The 19,008-nt window shown below is 47.6% G+C and overlaps 1 protein-coding gene across 4 annotated transcripts in view; it reads left to right on the top strand.

The window, feature by feature from the left end:
- gas6 (growth arrest specific 6) overlaps nt 1-10,184 on the top strand; it is a 28,412-nt gene extending 18,228 nt beyond the window's left edge. Inside the window, exons 8-15 of one of the 4 annotated variants that reach the window (XM_090207135.1) lie at nt 35-153; nt 1,983-2,101; nt 2,287-2,476; nt 2,774-2,938; nt 3,028-3,196; nt 4,200-4,339; nt 7,343-7,550; nt 8,506-10,184. In XM_090207135.1, coding sequence (XP_090063261.1) covers nt 35-153; nt 1,983-2,101; nt 2,287-2,476; nt 2,774-2,938; nt 3,028-3,196; nt 4,200-4,339; nt 7,343-7,550; nt 8,506-8,657 — 1,262 coding nt within the window. In that variant the 3' untranslated portion in view covers nt 8,658-10,184. Of the gene's footprint in view, nt 1-34; nt 154-1,982; nt 2,102-2,286; nt 2,477-2,773; nt 2,939-3,027; nt 3,197-3,322; nt 3,619-4,196; nt 4,340-7,342; nt 7,551-8,505 lie in introns of those variants that run through there. The other 3 variants (XM_090207134.1, XM_036951183.2, XM_036951184.2) reach the window with 3 other exon arrangements.
- Nucleotides 10,185-19,008: the final 8,824 nt, after the last annotated feature.

A 19,008-nucleotide genomic window follows, 5' to 3' on the forward strand; every position in this document is an offset into this window, starting at 1 on the left:
TCTCCCCCTCTCTCTTTCTCTCCCTCTCTGTTAGATGTGGATGAGTGTGAGCAGGGAGTGTGTGAGGAGTGTGTGAACACACCCGGTAGTTTCCGGTGTTTCTGTGACGGTCGGCAGGGCAAGAAGTTGAGCCACGACCTCAGGAGCTGTCAGGTAAAAAGTCCCCACTCACATTATCAAGACCCGTAGAAAACATTATCAAGACCCGTAGAAAACATTATCAAGACCCGTAGAAAACATTATCAAGACCCGTAGAAAACATTATCAAGACCCGTAGAAAACATCAGGACCCGTAGAAAACATTATCAAGACCCGTAGAAAACATGATCAAGACCCGTAGAAAACATGATCAAGACCCGTAGAAAACATGATCAAGACCCGTAGAAAACATGATCAAGACCCGTAGAAAACATTATCAAGACCCGTAGAAAACATTATCAAGACCCGTAGAAAACATTATCAAGACCCGTAGAAAACATTATCAAGACCCGTAGAAAACATCAGGACCCGTAGAAAACATTATCAAGACCCGTAGAAAACATGATCAAGACCCGTAGAAAACATGATCAAGACCCGTAGAAAACATGATCAAGACCCGTAGAAAACATTATCAAGACCCGTAGAAAACATTATCAAGACCCGTAGAAAACATTATCAAGACAAAACATTGTCAAGACCCGTAGAAAACATGATCAAGACCCGTAGAAAACATTATCAAGACCCGTAGAAAACATTATCAAGACAAAACATTATCAAGACCCGTAGAAAACATTGTCAAGACCCGTAGAAAACATTATCAAGACAAAACATTGTCAAGACCCGTAGAAAACATTATCAAGACAAAACATTGTCAAGACCCGTAGAAAACATTATCAAGACCCGTAGAAAACATTATCAAAACCCGTAGAAAACATTATCAAGACCCGTAGAAAACATTATCAAGACCCGTAGAAAACATTATCAAGACCCGTAGAAAACATTTATCAAGACCCGTAGAAAACATTATCAAGACAAAACATTGTCAAGACCCGTAGAAAACATTATCAAGACCCGTAGAAAACATTGTCAAGACCCGTAGAAAACATTATCAAGACCCGTAGAAAACATTATCAAGACTCGTAGAAAACATTATCAAGACCCGTAGAAAACATTATCAAGACCCGTAGAAAACATTATCAAGACCCGTAGAAAACATTATCAAGACCCGTAGAAAACATTTATCAAGACCTGTAGAAAACATTTATCAAGACCCGTAGAAAACATTTATCAAGACCCGTAGAAAACATTTATCAAGACCCGTAGAAAACATTTATCAAGACCTGTAGAAAACATTTATCAAGACCCGTAGAAAACATTTATCAAGACCCGTAGAAAACATTATCAAGACCCGTAGATAGTCCGGGATTCAGTCAAAGATTCATTATCGACAAGCAGCACTGTACTCTAGACCAGGGCTCCCAACCCTCTTCCTGGAGATCTACCGTCCTGTGGATGTTCAGTCTACTAGCTACTTCCAGACACAAATGGGAGAACACCTCACTCTGAGCATGTTACTCATCGTAGCAGAGCTGGTTAGGCTGTTTTCATGTTATCCAGAGCGTTGGTAACTGTAACTGTGCTGCTTGTAACAATTGAATTGTTTTTTTGCCGACATTTACTGACACTGGTTATATTCAACGGTGTAGCGCGTTCGTAAATTCCTCAGTTATTCTGCGCTCTGAAATCGGAGTAGATAGCCAGAGTGAATTAACTGCTGCAACACTATACTCATTCCTCCCCCTCTCTTTCCCCCACCTCTTCCCCCCACCTCTCTCTCCTCCCCACCTCTCTCCTCCCCACCTCTATCTCCCCCACTTCTCTCTCCCCCACCTCTCTCTACTCCCCCACCTCTCTCTCCCCCACCTCTCTCTCCTCCCCACCTCTCTCTCCCCCACCTCTCTCTCCTCCCCACTTTGCTCTCCTCCCCCCCTCTCCCCCACCAGGAGATCACTACATGCGTCTCTCTCACCATGAAGAGGAACTCCCGTTCTCTCTACCTGGGCCGAATGTTCAGCGGAGTCCCAGTGGTCAGGCTACGCTTCCGCAGGAGAGTCCAGACTGGGTAGGCCTTACCTTTTACCTCTAACCTTTTAACCTTACCAGTCTCCTGAGGTTTCAACCTCTTTTCCAAGAGACCTGGAAAGATGCCAGCAAGGAAAAAGCATTTTAAGGGTTTATAGGTCCAACCATAGTCTTGTACCATTGTAGAATTATATTACATCCTGTCTTTGTCTCTCCCTCCTCTAGCTTCTCAGCTGAGTTTGACCTCCGTACCTTTGACCCAGAGGGGGTCATCTTCTTCGCTGGTGGTCACCTGAACAGTTCCTGGATTGTTCTTGCAATGCATCATGGGAAACTGGAGCTGCAGCTGAGGTACGGGGCGGTCAGCCGGGTCACCAGCAGCGGGCCTGCCGTCAACGACGGACAGTGGAGAAAGGTCAGAGGTTATTCTGGGGTTTACAAGGTGGGGGTGTAACTTATGGGTTTGGTCTCAATAGTCTAAAGTGGCATCTCCTCTCCTGAGGGGTCGTTGACTCAGGGGTGCATCCCAAACGGCCCCCTATTCCCTATGTAGTGCACTACTTTTTGGAGGTGTTACTGGGGACCTGGTCAGAATGTGTGCTGTATAGGAAGTAGGATATCATTTGGGACTGAGACACTGTAGGATAAGAACGTGTCAAATGTTGTTTTTTTTTTACAATTTGAGCTCCTGTCTTTTCTGATTGGTCTGTAGATCTCAGTGGAGGAGCAGGGGCGGAGTCTGGTGATAAAGATTGACAGGGAGGCAGTGATGAAGATAGCTGTGAATGGAGATCTGTTCACCCTGAAGAAAGGCATGCATGAACTCAACCTGACTGTAGGGGGCGTCCCTTTCAAAGAGGACAGTCTCATCAACCAGGTTAGGGGGGGGTGGGGTCTGTTCTCTCTAGAATCTCTGCTATGGGGAGATGTGCGTGTTGTGTTCTCTGCCTAATGTGTGTTCTCCAGGTGAACCCGAGGTTTGATGGCTGTATGCGCGAGTGGCGCTGGTTAACCGGAGAGGATACGTCAATTCAGGAGACCATCAAGTCTAATGACAACATGCAGTGTTTCAGTACAGAAAACCCCGGAACCTATTACCCTGGGACAGGCTTCGCTCTGTTCAACATCACATACGGTGGGTCTGGTGTGTGTGTGTGTGTGTGTGTGTGTGTGTGTGTATACACGTCTCTATGCATCTTCTGATTTGTATGTATCGTTTACACATTGACCTGTGTATGTATAACCACATCTCTCTCCCCAGCAGAGTCCCAGTCTCTGAGTATCCAGCTGACTCTCATCTCTCTCCCCAGCAGAGTCCCAGTCTCTGAGTATCCAGCTGACTCTCATCTCTCTCCCCCAGCAGAGTCCCAGTCTCTGAGTATCCAGCTGACTCATCTCTCTCCCCCAGCAGAGTCCCAGTCTCTGAGTATCCAGCTGACTCATCTCTCTCCCCAGCAGAGTCCCAGTCTCTGAGTATCCAGCTGACTCATCTCTCTCCCCAGCAGAGTCCCAGTCTCTGAGTATCCAGCTGACTCATCTCTCTCCCCAGCAGAGTCCCAGTCTCTGAGTATCCAGCTGACTCATCTCTCTCCCCAGCAGAGTCCCAGTCTCTGAGTATCCAGCTGACTCTCATCTCTCTCCCCAGCAGAGTCCCAGTCTCTGAGTATCCAGCTGACTCTCATCTCTCTCCCCAGCAGAGTCCCAGTCTCTGAGTATCCAGCTGACTCATCTCTCTCCCCCAGCAGAGTCCCAGTCTCTGAGTATCCAGCTGACTCTCATCTCTCTCCCCAGCAGAGTCCCAGTCTCTGAGTATCCAGCTGACTCACATCTCTCTCCCCCAGCAGAGTCCCTGTCTCTGAGTATCCAGCTGACTCTCATCTCTCTCCCCAGCAGAGTCCCAGTCTCTGAGTATCCAGCTGACTCACATCTCTTTCCCCCAGCAGAGTCCCAGTCTCTGAGTATCCAGCTGACTCACATCTCTCTCCCCCAGCAGAGTCCCAGTCTCTGAGTATCCAGCTGACTCATCTCTCTCCCCAGCAGAGTCCCAGTCTCTGAGTATCCAGCTGACTCATCTCTCTCCCCCAGCAGAGTCCCAGTCTCTGAGTATCCAGCTGACTCACATCTCTCTCCCCCAGCAGAGTCCCAGTCTCTGAGTATCCAGCTGACTCTGAGACCAGCCTCCACTGTTGGGGTTCTATTGGCCCTGGTTTATCAGGACAGCGTCCCTCTCTCCATCTCTCTCTCCGACTACCACAGAGACAACCAGGAGTGGCGGGAGGTGAGAGGTTACTTGGCCCGACGCTGTCGGTCTGTCTGACTCAATTTGCTTTATTGGCATGAAGTAACAATGTAGATGTTGCGAAAGCTTACTTTGGAGATTTACAATATTAACATAATTAATAATAATAATCAATATTGTCAGGGACAACAGTAACAACAATAACCAAGGGTCAAAATAACCATTGAACGATAACAATGGAGGACATGTGCAGGTTGGTTGGTCAGTCAGACACTGGCAGGCAGCAATGTAGTGCGCTGCCAACCCACAGCTCTCTGCCTCCTCCCCCAACAGGACGGGTAGCCTATCCCTCCCCCAACAGGACGGGTAGCCTATCCCTCCCCCAACAGGACGGGTAGCCTGTCCCTCCCCCAACAGGACGGGTAGCCTGTCCCTCCCCCAACAGGACGGGTAGCCTGTCCCTCCCCCAACAGGACGGGTAGCCTGTCCCTCCCCCAACAGGACGGGTAGCCTGTCCCTCCCCCAACAGGACGGGTAGCCTATCCTCATCAGAGAGGTCTTTGAAACCTTGAATAAGGGTTTCAAATTTGGGGAAATTAAACTCGAATTGTTTTATATTTTTTTACATTTTGTCAGGATATGCAGCTCCGTCTCAGGTTCTGCTGTTGTGTCGATTTAGGGCCAGATAGCACTGCATTGTGTTTGTGTTTCTCAGTAAGTAATATAGTTTTGGTTTTGACTGTGTTGTAATTTGGTTTATTCTGATTGGTTGGATGTTCTGGTCCTGAGGCTTCAGTGTGTTAGTAGAACAGGTTTGTGAACTCAGCCCCAGGACCAGCTGGATGAGGGGACTGAGGCTTCAGTGTGTTAGTAGAACAGGTTTGTGAACTCAGGACCAGCTGGATGAGGGGACTGAGGCTTCAGTGTGTTAGTAGAACAGGTTTGTGAACTCAGGACCAGCTGGATGAGGGGACTGAGGCTTCAGTATGTTAGTAGAACAGGTTAGTGAACTCAGCCCCAGGACCAGCTGGATGAGGGGACTGAGGCTTCAGTGTGTTAGTAGAACAGGTTTGTGAACTCAGGACCAGCTGGATGAGGGGACTGAGGCTTCAGTATGTTAGTAGAACAGGTTTGTGAACTCAGCCCCAGGACCAGCTGGATGAGGGGACTGAGACTTCAGTGTGTTAGAACAGGTTTGTGAACTCAGGACCAGCTGGATGAGGGGACTGAGGCTTCAATGTGTTAGAACAGGTTTGTGAACTCAGGACCAGCTGGATGAGGGGACTGAGGCTTCAGTGTGTTAGAACAGGTTTGTGAACTCAGGACCAGCTGGATGAGGGGACTGAGGCTTCAGTGTGTTAGTAGAACAGGTTAGTGAACTCAGGACCAGCTGGATGAGGGGACTGAGGCTTCAGTTTGTTAGTAGAACAGGTTTGTGAACTCAGGACCAGCTGGATGAGGGGACTGAGGCTTCAGTGTGTTAGTAGAACAGGTTAGTGAACTTAGGACCAGCTGGATGAGGGGACTGAGGCTTCAGTTTGTTAGTAGAACAGGTTTGTGAACTCAGAACCAGCTGGATGAGGGGACTGAGGCTTCAGTTTGTTAGTAGAACAGGTTTGTGAACTCAGGACCAGCTGGATGAGGGGACTGAGGCTTCAGTTTGTTAGTAGAACAGGTGTGTGAACTCAGGACCAGCTGGATGAGGGGACTGAGGCTTCAGTGTGTTAGTAGAACAGGTTTGTGAACTCAGGACCAGCTGGATGAGGGGACTGAGGCTTCAGTTTGTTAGTAGAACAGGTGTGTGAACTCAGGACCAGCTGGATGAGGGGACTGAGGCTTCAGTGTGTTAGTAGAACAGGTTTGTGAACTCAGGACCAGCTGGATGAGGGGACTGAGACTTCAGTTTGTTAGTAGAACAGGTGTGTGAACTCAGGACCAGCTGGATGAGGGGACTGAGACTTCAGTGTGTTGAGTTTGAGTTTATTTTATTTTTACAGGGACAGTGCACATTTATCAACGTTTCAGTAAAAGTGCCGGTTTTAGCCAGCCGGCTAATTTTCAACCGCAGTCCCTGGGCAGGTTATTAAAAACAATTACAATATAGACAATAGCAGCATAGAACAAGCAAGACATAGCAACAGGTTAGTAGAACAGGTTTGTGAACTCAGGACCAGCTGGATGAGGGGACTCTCTTCTCAGCTCTTGGTGTTGCAGGGCTTGGTAATGATATGATATGTCACTGTATGTTTCCGAAACTGAATTGTTATTTTTTTTAGTTTTTATTATAAATGGATATTGGTCTAATTCTGCCCTGCATGCATGGCTGTCTGACTCGCAGTCTGACTCTGACCTCTGTCTGACTCTGACCTCTCTCTGTCTGTCTGACTCTGACCTCTCTCTCTCTGTCTGTCTGACTCTGACCTCTCTCTGTCTGTCTGACTCTGACCTCTCTCTGTCTGTCTGACTCTGACCTCTCTCTGTCTGTCTGACTCTGACCTCTCTCTGTCTGTCTGACTCTGACCTCTCTCTGTCTGTCTGACTCTGACCTCTGTCTGTCTGTCTGTCTGACTCTGACCTTTCTCTGTCTGTCTGACTCTGACCTCTCTCTCTCTGTCTGTCTGACTCTGACCTCTCTCTCTCTGTCTGTCTGACTCTGACCTCTCTCTGTCTGTCTGACTCTGACCTCTCTCTGTCTGTCTGACTCTGACCTCTGTCTGTCTGTCTGTCTGACTCTGACCTCTGTCTGTCTGACTCTGACCTCTCTCTGTCTGTCTGACTCTGACCTCTCTCTGGCTGTCTGACTCTGACCTCTCTCTGGCTGTCTGACTCTGACCTCTCTCTGGCTGTCTGAATTCATGTTTTGTTTGTCTCGAGTGTGATGTCTGTCTGTCTGTCTGTCTGACTCTAACCTCTCTCTGTCTGTCTGACTCTGACCTCTCTCTGTCTGTCTGACTCTGACCTCTCTCTGGCTGTCTGAATTCATGTTTTGTTTGTCTCGAGTGTGATGTCTGTCTGACTGTCTGTTTCTCTCTTCCCCCCCAGTATGTCCTGGTCTCTGTGGGTGATGTGATCGTGGCCAGCGCCCCGGCCTTCCTGTGTGATGCAGAGGTTCATGAGGTCAATGTGACGGTCAGTGGGAACCTGACCATACTAGAGGTGGACGGTCAGCCTGGACAGAGTCACACCACACCTGGACAGGAGACGGTTGACCTCAGCCTGCCTTCAACCACCTTTATAGGAGGGCTCCCCGGTGAGTTAGACGGGTATAGGAGGGCTACCCGGTGAGGTAGATGGGTATAGGAGGGCTCCCCGGTGAGTTAGACAGGTATAGGAGGGCTGCCCGGTGAGTTAGACAGGTATAGGAGGGCTACCCGGTGAGTTAGATGGGTATAGGAGGGTGAGGTAGACGGGTATAGGAGGGCTACCCGGTGAGGTAGATGGGTATAGGAGGGTGAGGTAGATGGGTATAGGAGGGCTACCCGGTGAGGTAGATGGGTATAGGAGGGTGAGGTAGATGGGTATAGGAGGGCTACCCGGTGAGGTAGACGGGTATAGGAGGGCTCCCCGGTGAGGTAGACGGGTATAGGAGGGTGAGGTAGACGGGTATAGGAGGGCTCCCCAGTGAGGTAGACGGGTATAGGAGGGCTCCCCGGTGAGGTAGACGGGTATAGGAGGGTGAGGTAGACGGGTATAGGAGGGTGAGGTAGACAGGTATAGGAGGGTGAGGTAGACGGGTATAGGAGGGTGAGGTAGACGGGTATAGGAGGGCTCCCCGGTGAGGTAGACGGGTATAGGAGGGTGAGGTAGACGGGTATAGGAGGGCTCCCCGGTGAGGTAGACGGGTATAGGAGGGCTCCCCGGTGAGGTAGACGGGTATAGGAGGGTGAGGTAGACGGGTATAGGAGGGCTCCCCGGTGAGGTAGACGGGTATAGGAGGGCTCCCCGGTGAGGTAGACGGGTATGGGAGGGCTCCCCGGTGAGGTAGACGGGTATAGGAGGGCTCCCCGGTGAGGTAGACGGGTATAGGCAGAGAGAGACATGTAAGAACACACACTCATTACTACTGTACTCTAGACAAACACCCAGTTACGAATAAAGAGACACACACACACACACACAGTTTCGCCATTACCATTAACCACTTCTCCTGGTGTCATTAATTTCCGGTCTGACCCCTGACCTGTGACCTCTAACCCCTGTACCAGACGTGCCCCTGGTGTCGACCCTGGTGTCGTCGTTCTACCGCGGCTGCATGGAGGTGACGATCAACGGCCTGGCTCTGGACCTGGACGAGGCCTTCCACAAACACAACGACATCCGCTCCCACTCCTGCCCTCTGCTGGGGGGGGCCTTGTGACCGCTGCAGTCCCCTTCAGCCCCATCCTCACTGGAGCAGGGGGGAGTTACCCCTAGACACTGATCTTGGGTCAGTTTGACATTTCCCCCACAGGATTAGGGGGAATGGAAGCTGATCCTAGACACTGATCTTGGGTCAGTTTGACATTTCCCCCACAGGATTAGGGGGAATGGAAGCTGATCCTAGATCTGTAGCAAGGGGAGACTTCACCCTGTCCACTACAGTCCACCATAACCCACAGGGCCTTAACCTAAGCAAGGAATGAGTCCCAAATAGCACTCTATTCCCTATATGACCCCTATGGGTTCTGGTCAAAACTAGTGCACTATTTAGGGAATAGGGTGCCATTTGGAATGTACCCAGGAGCTGGCCGAGTGGCCAACCCTTCTCCTGACCAACCCTCAGTCATTCTGCCCTCAGCGTGATTGAATGTAGGAGCAGCACTCTCACATCTGAGGTTGCAGGTGCGTAGGAAAATTCAGTGATATCTTGAAAAGAAAAATCCAATATTTCACATGGCTCTTGACAGTATGTTTTAGTGTAATGAGGTTATGTACCGGCCTCACGGCCTTCGTCAGAGCTCACGGTGATCCAACTGGATCCATAAGTGGAATAACTGGCAGTAATCCAGAAGAGGTTTGGTCAACTGACCCAGTCCATTGTGGAATAAACCCTATCAGGTGTGTGTGTGGGGTTGTAATTCAGTAGCACAAGGCTTTGTTGTTGTAAAACTAGCACACCATCGCAGGTGAAAATGGACTGAGTTTAATACAAACATCTGTTCGGTGCTTTCCAACTTAATGCAAACTTAGTCTACCTGCAATTTAGCTCTGCACACTGCCTACATATTACAACATAGGGCCTTCTGTTCATATGACCCCATTAAAGACCCTTCCCCTCCCAAACCATGCTTCTAGTCCTCCACAGTTACATCCACCCCCACCGTCAGCCAATGAAACACTCCATACTGTCCCCCTTTCACATGCCCCGCCCTCCTGCCCTCAGTATCACCAATCAGCACACGCCAGGAACACACTTTAAGCCAATCAGACGAGGCTAATTAACATGCAGTAACCAATCAGACACACGGGGAAGGGCATCAAGAGCACTGCTTCACCCCACTGAGCTACTGAGAGAATAGGAGTGGAAGTGTTGTAATATACTGTACGTGTAAATAATGTCATGCTTTTTAGAAAAAAACACAAAAGGAAACAAACAAAGACCTGAACGCATTGAGATAATCACCCAAAACAGTTTCACTTCTCTACAGAATGTCAGAACAAACATCTTTCTTCATTTCATTAGGCCAGAAAGGGCTGCAGTATTTCCTCCTCTGGGATCTAGAGTTTCTGATGAGTTTCACAGTGGAGCGATCGATGGTTTTCTCCTCTGTGTTGTGTGTTATTATACTATAGGTTTGTTTGGCTGCTGATTTGTTCTCCTGTCTTTTAGTCTGTACATCCCTGATCACATCAATTCAGTCTGATTTGAAAACGTAATAAAGATGATGACATGGGAGTTTTAAAACTGGTTGTGGAGAGATTTTTTCATTGTGCTGCTCATTATGTCTTAGCCCAGTGTGACCATGATAATGTCCCAAATGGGACCCTATGTAGTCCACTAGTTTTGAACAGGGCCCTGGTCATCAGAGCTGAACACTGCAACTACATCACATGACCACTAGGTGGAACCAGAAGCGTAATAACAAATCGCACGGTTCAGTCAGTATTTTTATATAATGTAAAACATTTTAATACCGGGATCCCACCACAGTGAGAGAAGTTGGTTCACATTTCAAACATTTGGTTCTCCTCTCAATTTATGTTCCAGTTAATTGCTGACCCAAGCCCTTCCTACTCTCTGACCCAAGCCCTTCCTACTCTCTGACCCAAGCCCTTCCTACTCTCTGACCCAAGCCCTTCCTACTCTCTGAACCAAGCCCTTCCTACTCTCTGAACCAAGCCCTTCCTTCTCACTGACCCAAGCCCTTCCTTCTCACTGACCCAAGCCCTTCCTAATCTCTGAACCAAGCCCTTCCTACTCTCTGACCCAAACCCTTCCTACTCTCTGACCCAAGCCCTTCCTACTCTCTGAATCAAGCCCTTCCTTCTCACTGAACCAAGCCCTTCCTAATCTCTGAACCAAGCCCTTCCTACTCTCTGACCCAAACCCTTCCTACTCTCTGACCCAAGCCCTTCCTACTCTCTGACCCAGGCCCTTCCTTCTCTCTACAGCAGTGTGTATATAACTCTCTCTCTAATTTCTATTTCAGTTTGGACACACCTACTCATTCTAGTTTTTTTTTGTGTAACTATTTTCTACATTGTAGAATAATAGTGAAGACATCAAAACTATGAAATAACATATGGAAACATGTAGTATCCAAATATGAGATTCTTCAAAGTAGCCACCCTGTGCCTTGACAGCTTTGCACACTTTTAGCATTCTCTCAACCAGCTTCATGAGGTAGTCACCTGGAATGCATTTCAATTAACTGGTGTTCCTTAAGTTAATTTGTGTAATTTATTTGAGCCAATCAGTTGTGTTGTGACAAGGTAGGGGTGGTATACAGAAGAGCCTTATTTGGTAAAAGACCAAGTCCATGCTATGGCAAGAACAGCTCAAATAAGCAAAGAGAAACGACAGTCCATCATTACTTTAAGACCTGAAGGTCAGTCAATACGGAACATGTCAAGAACTTTGACAGTTTCTTCAAGTGCAGTTGTAAAAACTGTCAAGCACTATGATGAAAATGGCTCTCATCAGGACCACCACAGGAAAGGAAGACCCAGAGTTACCTCTGCTGCAGAGGATAAGTTCATTAGAGTTACCAGCCTCAGAAATTGCAGCCCAAATAAATGCTTCACAGAGTTCAAGTAACAGACGCATCTGAACATCAACTATTCAGAGACAGGCCTTCAAATCAAATGTTATTGGTCACATTCACATGTTCAGCAAATGTTAATGCAAGTGTAGCGAAATGCTTGTGCTTCTAGTCCCGACAGTGCAGTAATATCTAACAAATTCACAACGACTGCCTTACACACCCAAATGTAAAGGGATGACTGAGAATATGTACATATAAATATATGGATGAGAGATGGCCGTGCGGCATAGGCAAGATGCAGTAGATGGTACAGTATACAGTATGAGCATGATATGTGTAGGATATGTAGACATTATTAAAGTGATTAGTGATTCCTTTATTACATCCATTTATGAAATGTATTAAAGTGGCCAGAGATTTGGGTATATTTCCCATCCATTCCCATTATTAAAGTGGCTGGAGTGGCTGGAGTTGAGTCAGTGTGTTGGCAGCAGCCACTCAATGTTAGTGGTGGCTGTTTAACAGTCTGATGGCCTTGAGATAGAAGCTGTTTTTCAGTCTCTCGGTCCCTGCTTTGACGCACCTGCACTGACCTCGCCTTCTGGATGATAGCGGGGTGAACAGGCGGTGGCTCGGGTGGTTGTTGTCCTTGATGATCTTTATGGCCTTCCTGTGACATCGGGTGGTGTAGGTGTCCTGGAGGGCAGGTAGTTTGCCCCCGGTGATGCGTTGTGCAGACCACACTACCAATCTTGAGAGCATTACGGTTGTGTGCGGAGCAGTTGCCGTACCAGGCGGTGATACAGCCCGGCAGGATGCTCTCGATTGTGCATCTGTAAAAGTTTGAGTGTTTTAGGTGACAAGCCAAATTTCTTCAGCCTCCTGAGGTTGAAGAGGCGTTGTTGCACCTTCTTCACCACGCTGTCTGTGTGGGTGGACCATTTCAGTTTGTCTGTGATGTGTACGCCGAGAATCTTAATGTTCCACTTTCTACACTACTGTCCCGTCGATGGGGATGGGGGGCTGTTCCCTGAAGTCCCCAATAATTTCCTTTGTTTTGTTGACGTTGAGTGAGAGGTTGTTTTCCTGACATCACACTCCGAGGGCCCTCACCTCCTCCCTGTAGGCCGTCTCGTCGTTGTTGGTAATCAAGCCTACCACTAGTGTCGTCCGCAAACTTGATGATTGAGTTGGAGGCGTGCATGGCCACGCAGTCAAGGGTGAACAGGGAGTACAGGAGAGGGCTGAGAACGCACCCTTGTGGGGCCCCAGTGTTGAGGATCAGCGGGGTGAAGATGTTACCTACCCTCACCACCTGGGGGCGGCCCGTCAGAAAGTCCAGGACCCAGTTGCACAGGGTGGGGTCGAGACCCAGGGTCTCAAGCTTAATGACGAGTTTGGAGGGTACTATGGTGTTAAATGCTGAGCTGTAGTCAATGAACAGCATTCTTACGTAGGTATTCCTCTTGTCCGGATAGGATAGGCAGTCTGTGGACCTCTTGGGGCAGTAAGAAAATTGGAGTGGGTCTAGGGTATCAGGTAGGGTGGAGGTGATATGATCCTTGACTAGTCTCTCAAAGCACTTCGTGATGACAGAAGTGAGTGCTATGGGGCGATAGTCATTTAGTTCAGTTACCTTAGCTTTCTTGGGAACAGGAACAATTGTGGCCATCTTGAACCATGTGGGCACAGCTGACTGGGATAGGGATTGATTGAATATGTCCGTAAACACACCAGCCAGCTGGTCTGCGCATGCTCTGAGGACGCGGCTAGGGATGCCGTCTGGGCTGGCAGCCTTGCAAGGGTTAACACGTTTAAATGTTTTACTCACGTTGGCCATGGTGAAGGAGAGCCCACAGGCTTTGGTAGCGGGCCGTGTCAGTGGCACTGTATTGTCCTCAAAGCGAGCAAAGAAGTTGTTTAGTTTGTCTGGGAGCAAGACATCGGTGTCCGCAACAGGGCTGGTTTTCTTTTTGTAATCCGTGATTGACTGTAGACCCTGCCACATACGTCTCGTGTCTGAGCCGTTGAATTGCGACTCTACTTTGTCTCTATACTGACGCTTAGCTTGTTTGATTGGCTTGCGGAGGGAATAGCTACACTGTTTGTATTCGGTTATGTTTACAGTTGCCTTGCCATAATTAAAAGCTGTGGTTCGAGCTTTCAAGTTTTGCACGAATGCTGCCATCAATCCACGGTTTCTGGTTAGGGAAGGTTTTAATAGTCAGTGGGTACAACATCACCGATGCACTTGCTAACAAACTCCCTCACCGAGTCAGCGTATACATCAATATTATTGTCTGAGGCTACCCGGAACATGATCAAAGCAATCTTGAAAAGCGTGGAATCTGATTGGTCAGACCAGCATTGGATAGACCTGAGCATGGGCGTTTCCTGTTTTAGTTTCTGTCTATAGGCTGGGAGCAACAAAATGGAGTCATGGTCAGATTTGCTGAAGGGAGGGTGGGGGAGGGCTTTGTATGCATCCCGGAAGTTAGAGTAGCAATGGTCCAGAATGCTACCAGCCCGTGTCGCGCATTCGATATGCTAATAGACTTTAGGGAGCCTTGTGGCCTCATGGTCAAATTTCTACAGGGCACCAATAAGAAGAAGAGACTTGCTTGGGCCAAGACACACGAGCAATGGACATTAGACCGGTGGAAATTTGTCCTTTGGTCTGATGAGTGAAAATGTTCGATTTTTGGTTCCAACCGCTGTGTCTTTGTGAGACGCAGAGTAGGTGAACGGATGATCTCCACATGTGTGGTTCCCACCATAAAGCATGGAGGAGGAGGTGTGATGGTGTGGGGTTTCTTTGCCGGTGACACTGTCTGTGATTTATTTAGAATTCAGCCAGCATGGCTACCACAGCATTCTGCAGTGATATGCCACCCCAGCTGGTTTGCGCTTAATGGGACTATCATTTGTTTTTCAACAGGACAATGACCCAACACACCTCCAGGCTGTGTCAGGGCTATTTTACCAAGAAGGAACGTGATGGAGTGCTGCATCAGATGACCTGGCCTCCACAATCACCCGACCTCAACCCAATTGAGATGGTTTGGATGAGTTGGGACCACAGAGTGAGGGAAAAGCAGCCAACAAGTTCTCAGCATATGTGGGAACTCTTTCAAGACTGTTGGAAAAGTATTCCAGGTGAAGCTGGTTGAGAGAATACCAAGCGTGTGCAAAGCTGTCATCAAGGCAAAGGGGTGACTACTTTGAAGAATCTAAAATATATTTAGATTCGTTTGACACTTTTTTGGTTACTACATGATTACATATGCGTTATTTCATAGTTTTGATGTCTTCACTATTATTCTACATTGTAGAAAATAGTTTTTTTTTAAATAACGAAAAACCCTGGAATGAGTAGGTGTGTCCAAACCTTTGACTGGTACTGTATATGCACTTTATAAACTATGTATGAAGATTAAATAAGACTTTTAATAACCATTATAGGAGATACAGTATGTCTCAGTTACTGGGATCACCAGTCTAGTGGTATATTATAACATAGGAGATACAGTATGTCTCAGTTACTAGGATCACTAGTCTGGTGGTATATTATAACATAGGAGATACAGTAGGTCTATAAGTTACTGGGATCACTAGTCTGGTGGTATATTATAACATGGGAGATACAGTAGGTCTTTAAGTTACTGGGATCACCAGTCTGGTGGTATATTATAACATAGGAGATACAGTAGGTCTATAAGTTACTGGGATCACTAGTCTGGTGGTATATTATAACATGGGAGATACAGTATGTCTCAGTTACTAGGATCACCAGTCTGGTGGTATATTATAACATAGGAGATACAGTAGGTCTTTAAGTTACTGGGATCACCAGTCTGGTGGTATATTATAACCTAGGAGATACAGTAGGTCTTTAAGTTACTGGGATCACCAGTCTGGGGGTATATTATAACATAGGAGATACAGTAGGTCTATAAGTTACTGGGATCACCAGTCTGGGGGTATATTATAACATAGGAGATACAGTAGGTCTATAAGTTACTGGGATCACCAGTCTGGTGGTATATTATAACATAGGAGATACAGTAGGTCTATAAGTTACTAGGATCACCAGTCTGGTGGTATATTATAACATAGGAGATACAGTAGGTCTTTAAGTTACTGGGATCACCAGTCTGGTGGTATATTATAAAATAGGAGATACAGTAGGTCTTTAAGTTACTGGGATCACCAGTCTGGTGGTATATTATAACATAGGAGATACAGTATGTCTCAGTTACTGGGATCACCAGTCTGGTGGTATATTATAACATAGGAGATACAGTAGGTCTATAAGTTACTGGGATCACCAGTCTGGTGGTATATTTATCATTTTATATACACTATACAGTTAGAAGACTCTAAAAGCTACCGGTTCAGTTTAATAATTGCACATGACAGTTTGATAAATACGGTGGACAGTCGGCCTGGAAGTCTAGAGACAGAAACTGTTGAAAGGTAAACATGAGTATGACATCCACGATAAAGGCAATAGGTCAAATACATGATTATTACAACAACGTTATAAGCATTTCAATATTGCTATTCACAGATTGATAAATAACATGCCAAAGTCAACATCGTAGCCACACAGTAGGGCATTTCAAACGTGTTCAAACCTGCAGGGGCAGAGTGGGGTAGTTGGGGTCTAACCTACAGGGGCAGAGTGGGGTAGTTGGGGTCTAAACTACAGGGGCAGAGTGGGGTAGTTGGGGTCTAACCTACAGGGGCAGAGTGGGGTAGTTGGGGTCTAACCTACAGGGGCAGAGTGGGGTAGTTGGGGTCTAACATAGAGGGGCAGAGTGGGGTAGTTGGGGTCTAACCTACAGGGGCAGAGTGGGGTAGTTGGGGTCTAACCTACAGGGGCAGAGTGGGGTAGTTGGGGTCTAACCTGCAGGGGCAGAGTGGGGTAGTGGGGTCTAACCTACAGGGGCAGAGTGGGGTAGTTGGGGTCTAACCTAGAGGGGCAGAGTGGGGTAGTTGGGGTCTAACCTACAGGGGCAGAGCGGGGTAGTTGGGGTCTAACTTACAGGGGCAGCGTGGGGTAATTTGGGGTAGTTGGGGTCTAACCTACAGGGGCAGAGTGGGGTAGTTTGGGATAGTTGGGGTCTAACCTACAGGGGCAGAGTGGGGTAGTTGGGGTCTAACCTACAGGGGCAGAGTGGGGTAGTTTGGGGTAGTTGGGGTCTAACCTACAGGGGCAGAGTGGGGTAGTTTGGGGTAGTTGGGGTCTAACCTACAGGGGCAGAGTGGGGTAGTTTGGGGTAGTTGGGGTCTAACCTACAGGGGCAGAGTGGGGTAGTTTGGGGTAGTTGGGGTCTAACCTACAGGGGCAGAGCGGGGTAGTTTGGGGTAGTTGGGGTCTAACCTACACTACATTAATAGATGATTATTAAAGTCCAGAGGTCTTCTCTCTGTCATGGCTTATCTGTCTGTGAGGTGTCTTCTGCTACATTCTCTGGCCTGGTCCAAAAACACGCCCTAGCCCCTTGTCTCCTAGCCCCTTGTCTCCTTGCCCATAATCTCTTAGTCCCTAGACTTCTAGTCCTTTCTAGTTCTTACTTTGTTGTTGTGTGGAGTTCTGGATGAATCTGATAGCTGGGTAAGAAGCAATGATTGGAAGGGTAAATGGAGGCCATATCTGATTGGATGGGTAAATGGAGGCCATATCTGATTGGATGGGTAAATGGAGGCCATATCTGATTGGATGGGTATATGGAGGCCATATCTGATTGGAATGGTAAATGGAGGCCATATCTGATTGGATGGGTATATGGAGGCCATATCTGATTGGAAGGGTATATGGAGGCCATATCTGATTGGAAGGGTATATGGAGGCCATATCTGATTGGAAGGGTAAATGGAGGCCATATCTGATTGGATGGGTAAATGGAGGCCATATCTGATTGGATGGGTAAATGGAGGCCATATCTGATTGGATGGGTAAATGGAGGCCATATCTGATTGGAAGGGTATATTGAGGCCATATCTGATTGGATGGGTAAATGGAGGCCATATCTGTTTGGAAGGGTAAATGGAGGCCATATTTGATTGGTTGGAAGGGTAAATGGAGGCCATATCTGATTGGTTGGAAGGGCAAATGGAAGCCATATCTGATTGGTTGGAAGGGTATATGGAGGCCATCACTCACATCTGGTTCCTTCAGGTCTGTGCTAACTGCTAACCAGGTGAGAGGCTAGGGGCTGTTTCTGGACCTCTTCCCATTGATTTATCCTGCAATAAATGTTGTGCAATTGGTAGTATGCCAGTTTGTTTTCTTCAAATGGCTCTAATCTAATTGCAACAGTAAAAGTAATCAGATTACATTACTTAGTTTGAGTAATCCAATAATTACTATTTTGGGCAGGTACATTTTAAAAGTAACCTCCCCAACCCTGCTTGTGCTACATTCTCTGGCCTAGTCCAGAAAGAAGCCCTAGTCCCTTATCCCCTAGCCCCATGTCTCCTAGTCCCTTATCCTAGTCCCTTATCCCCTAGCCCCATGTCTCCTAGTCCCTTATCCTAGTCCCTTGTCTCCTAGCCCCATATCTCCTAGTCCCTTATCCTAGTCCCTTATCCCCTAGCCCCATGTCTCCTAGTCCCTTATCCTAGTCCCTTGTCTCCTAGTCCCTTATCCCCTAGCCCCATGTCTCCTAGTCCCTTATCCCCTAGCCCCATGTCTCCTAGTCCCTTATCCCCTAGCCCCATGTCTCCTAGTCCCTTATCCTAGACCCTTGTCTCCTAGCCCCATGTCTCATAGTCCCTTATCCTAGTCCCTTGTCTCCTAGCCCCATGTCTCATAGTCCCTTATCCTAGTCCCTTATCCCCTAGCCCCATGTCTCCTAGTCCCTTATCCCCTAGCCCCATGTTTCCTAGCCCCATGTCTCCTAGTCCCTTATCCCCTAGCCCCATGTCTCCTAGTCCCTTATCCCCTAGCCCCATGTCTCCTAGTCCCTTATCCCCTAGCCCCATGTCTCCTAGTCCCTTATCCTAGTCCCTTTTATTCCCTAACTCGTTGTTGTGTGCAGATCTAAAGGAATCACATAGCTGGCCGTAAGAAGCGATGATTGGAAGGATATATTTGGTATATGGAGGCCATTTCTGATTGGAAGGGTAAATGGAGGCCATATCTGATTGGATGGGTATATGGAGGCCATATCTGATTGGAAGGGTAAATGGAGGCCATATCTGATTGCATGGGTATATGGAAGCCATATCTGATTGGAAGGGTATATGGAAGCCATATCTGATTGGAAGGGTATATGGAAGCCATATCTGATTGGAAGGGTATATGGAAGCCATATCTGATTGGAAGGGTAAATGGAGGCCATATCTGATTGGAAGGGTATATGGAGGCCATATCTGATTGGAAGGGTATATGGAAGCCATATCTGATTGGAAGGGTATATGGAAGCCATATCTGATTGATTGAAAGGATATATGGAAGCCATATCTGATTGGAAGGGTATATGGAAGCCATATCTGATTGGATGGGTATATGGAAGC

This window comes from Oncorhynchus mykiss, chromosome 18 (genome assembly GCF_057628025.1).
Source record: "Oncorhynchus mykiss isolate SJ-2025 chromosome 18, ASM5762802v1, whole genome shotgun sequence".
Taxonomy (NCBI): Eukaryota; Metazoa; Chordata; class Actinopteri; order Salmoniformes; family Salmonidae; genus Oncorhynchus; species Oncorhynchus mykiss.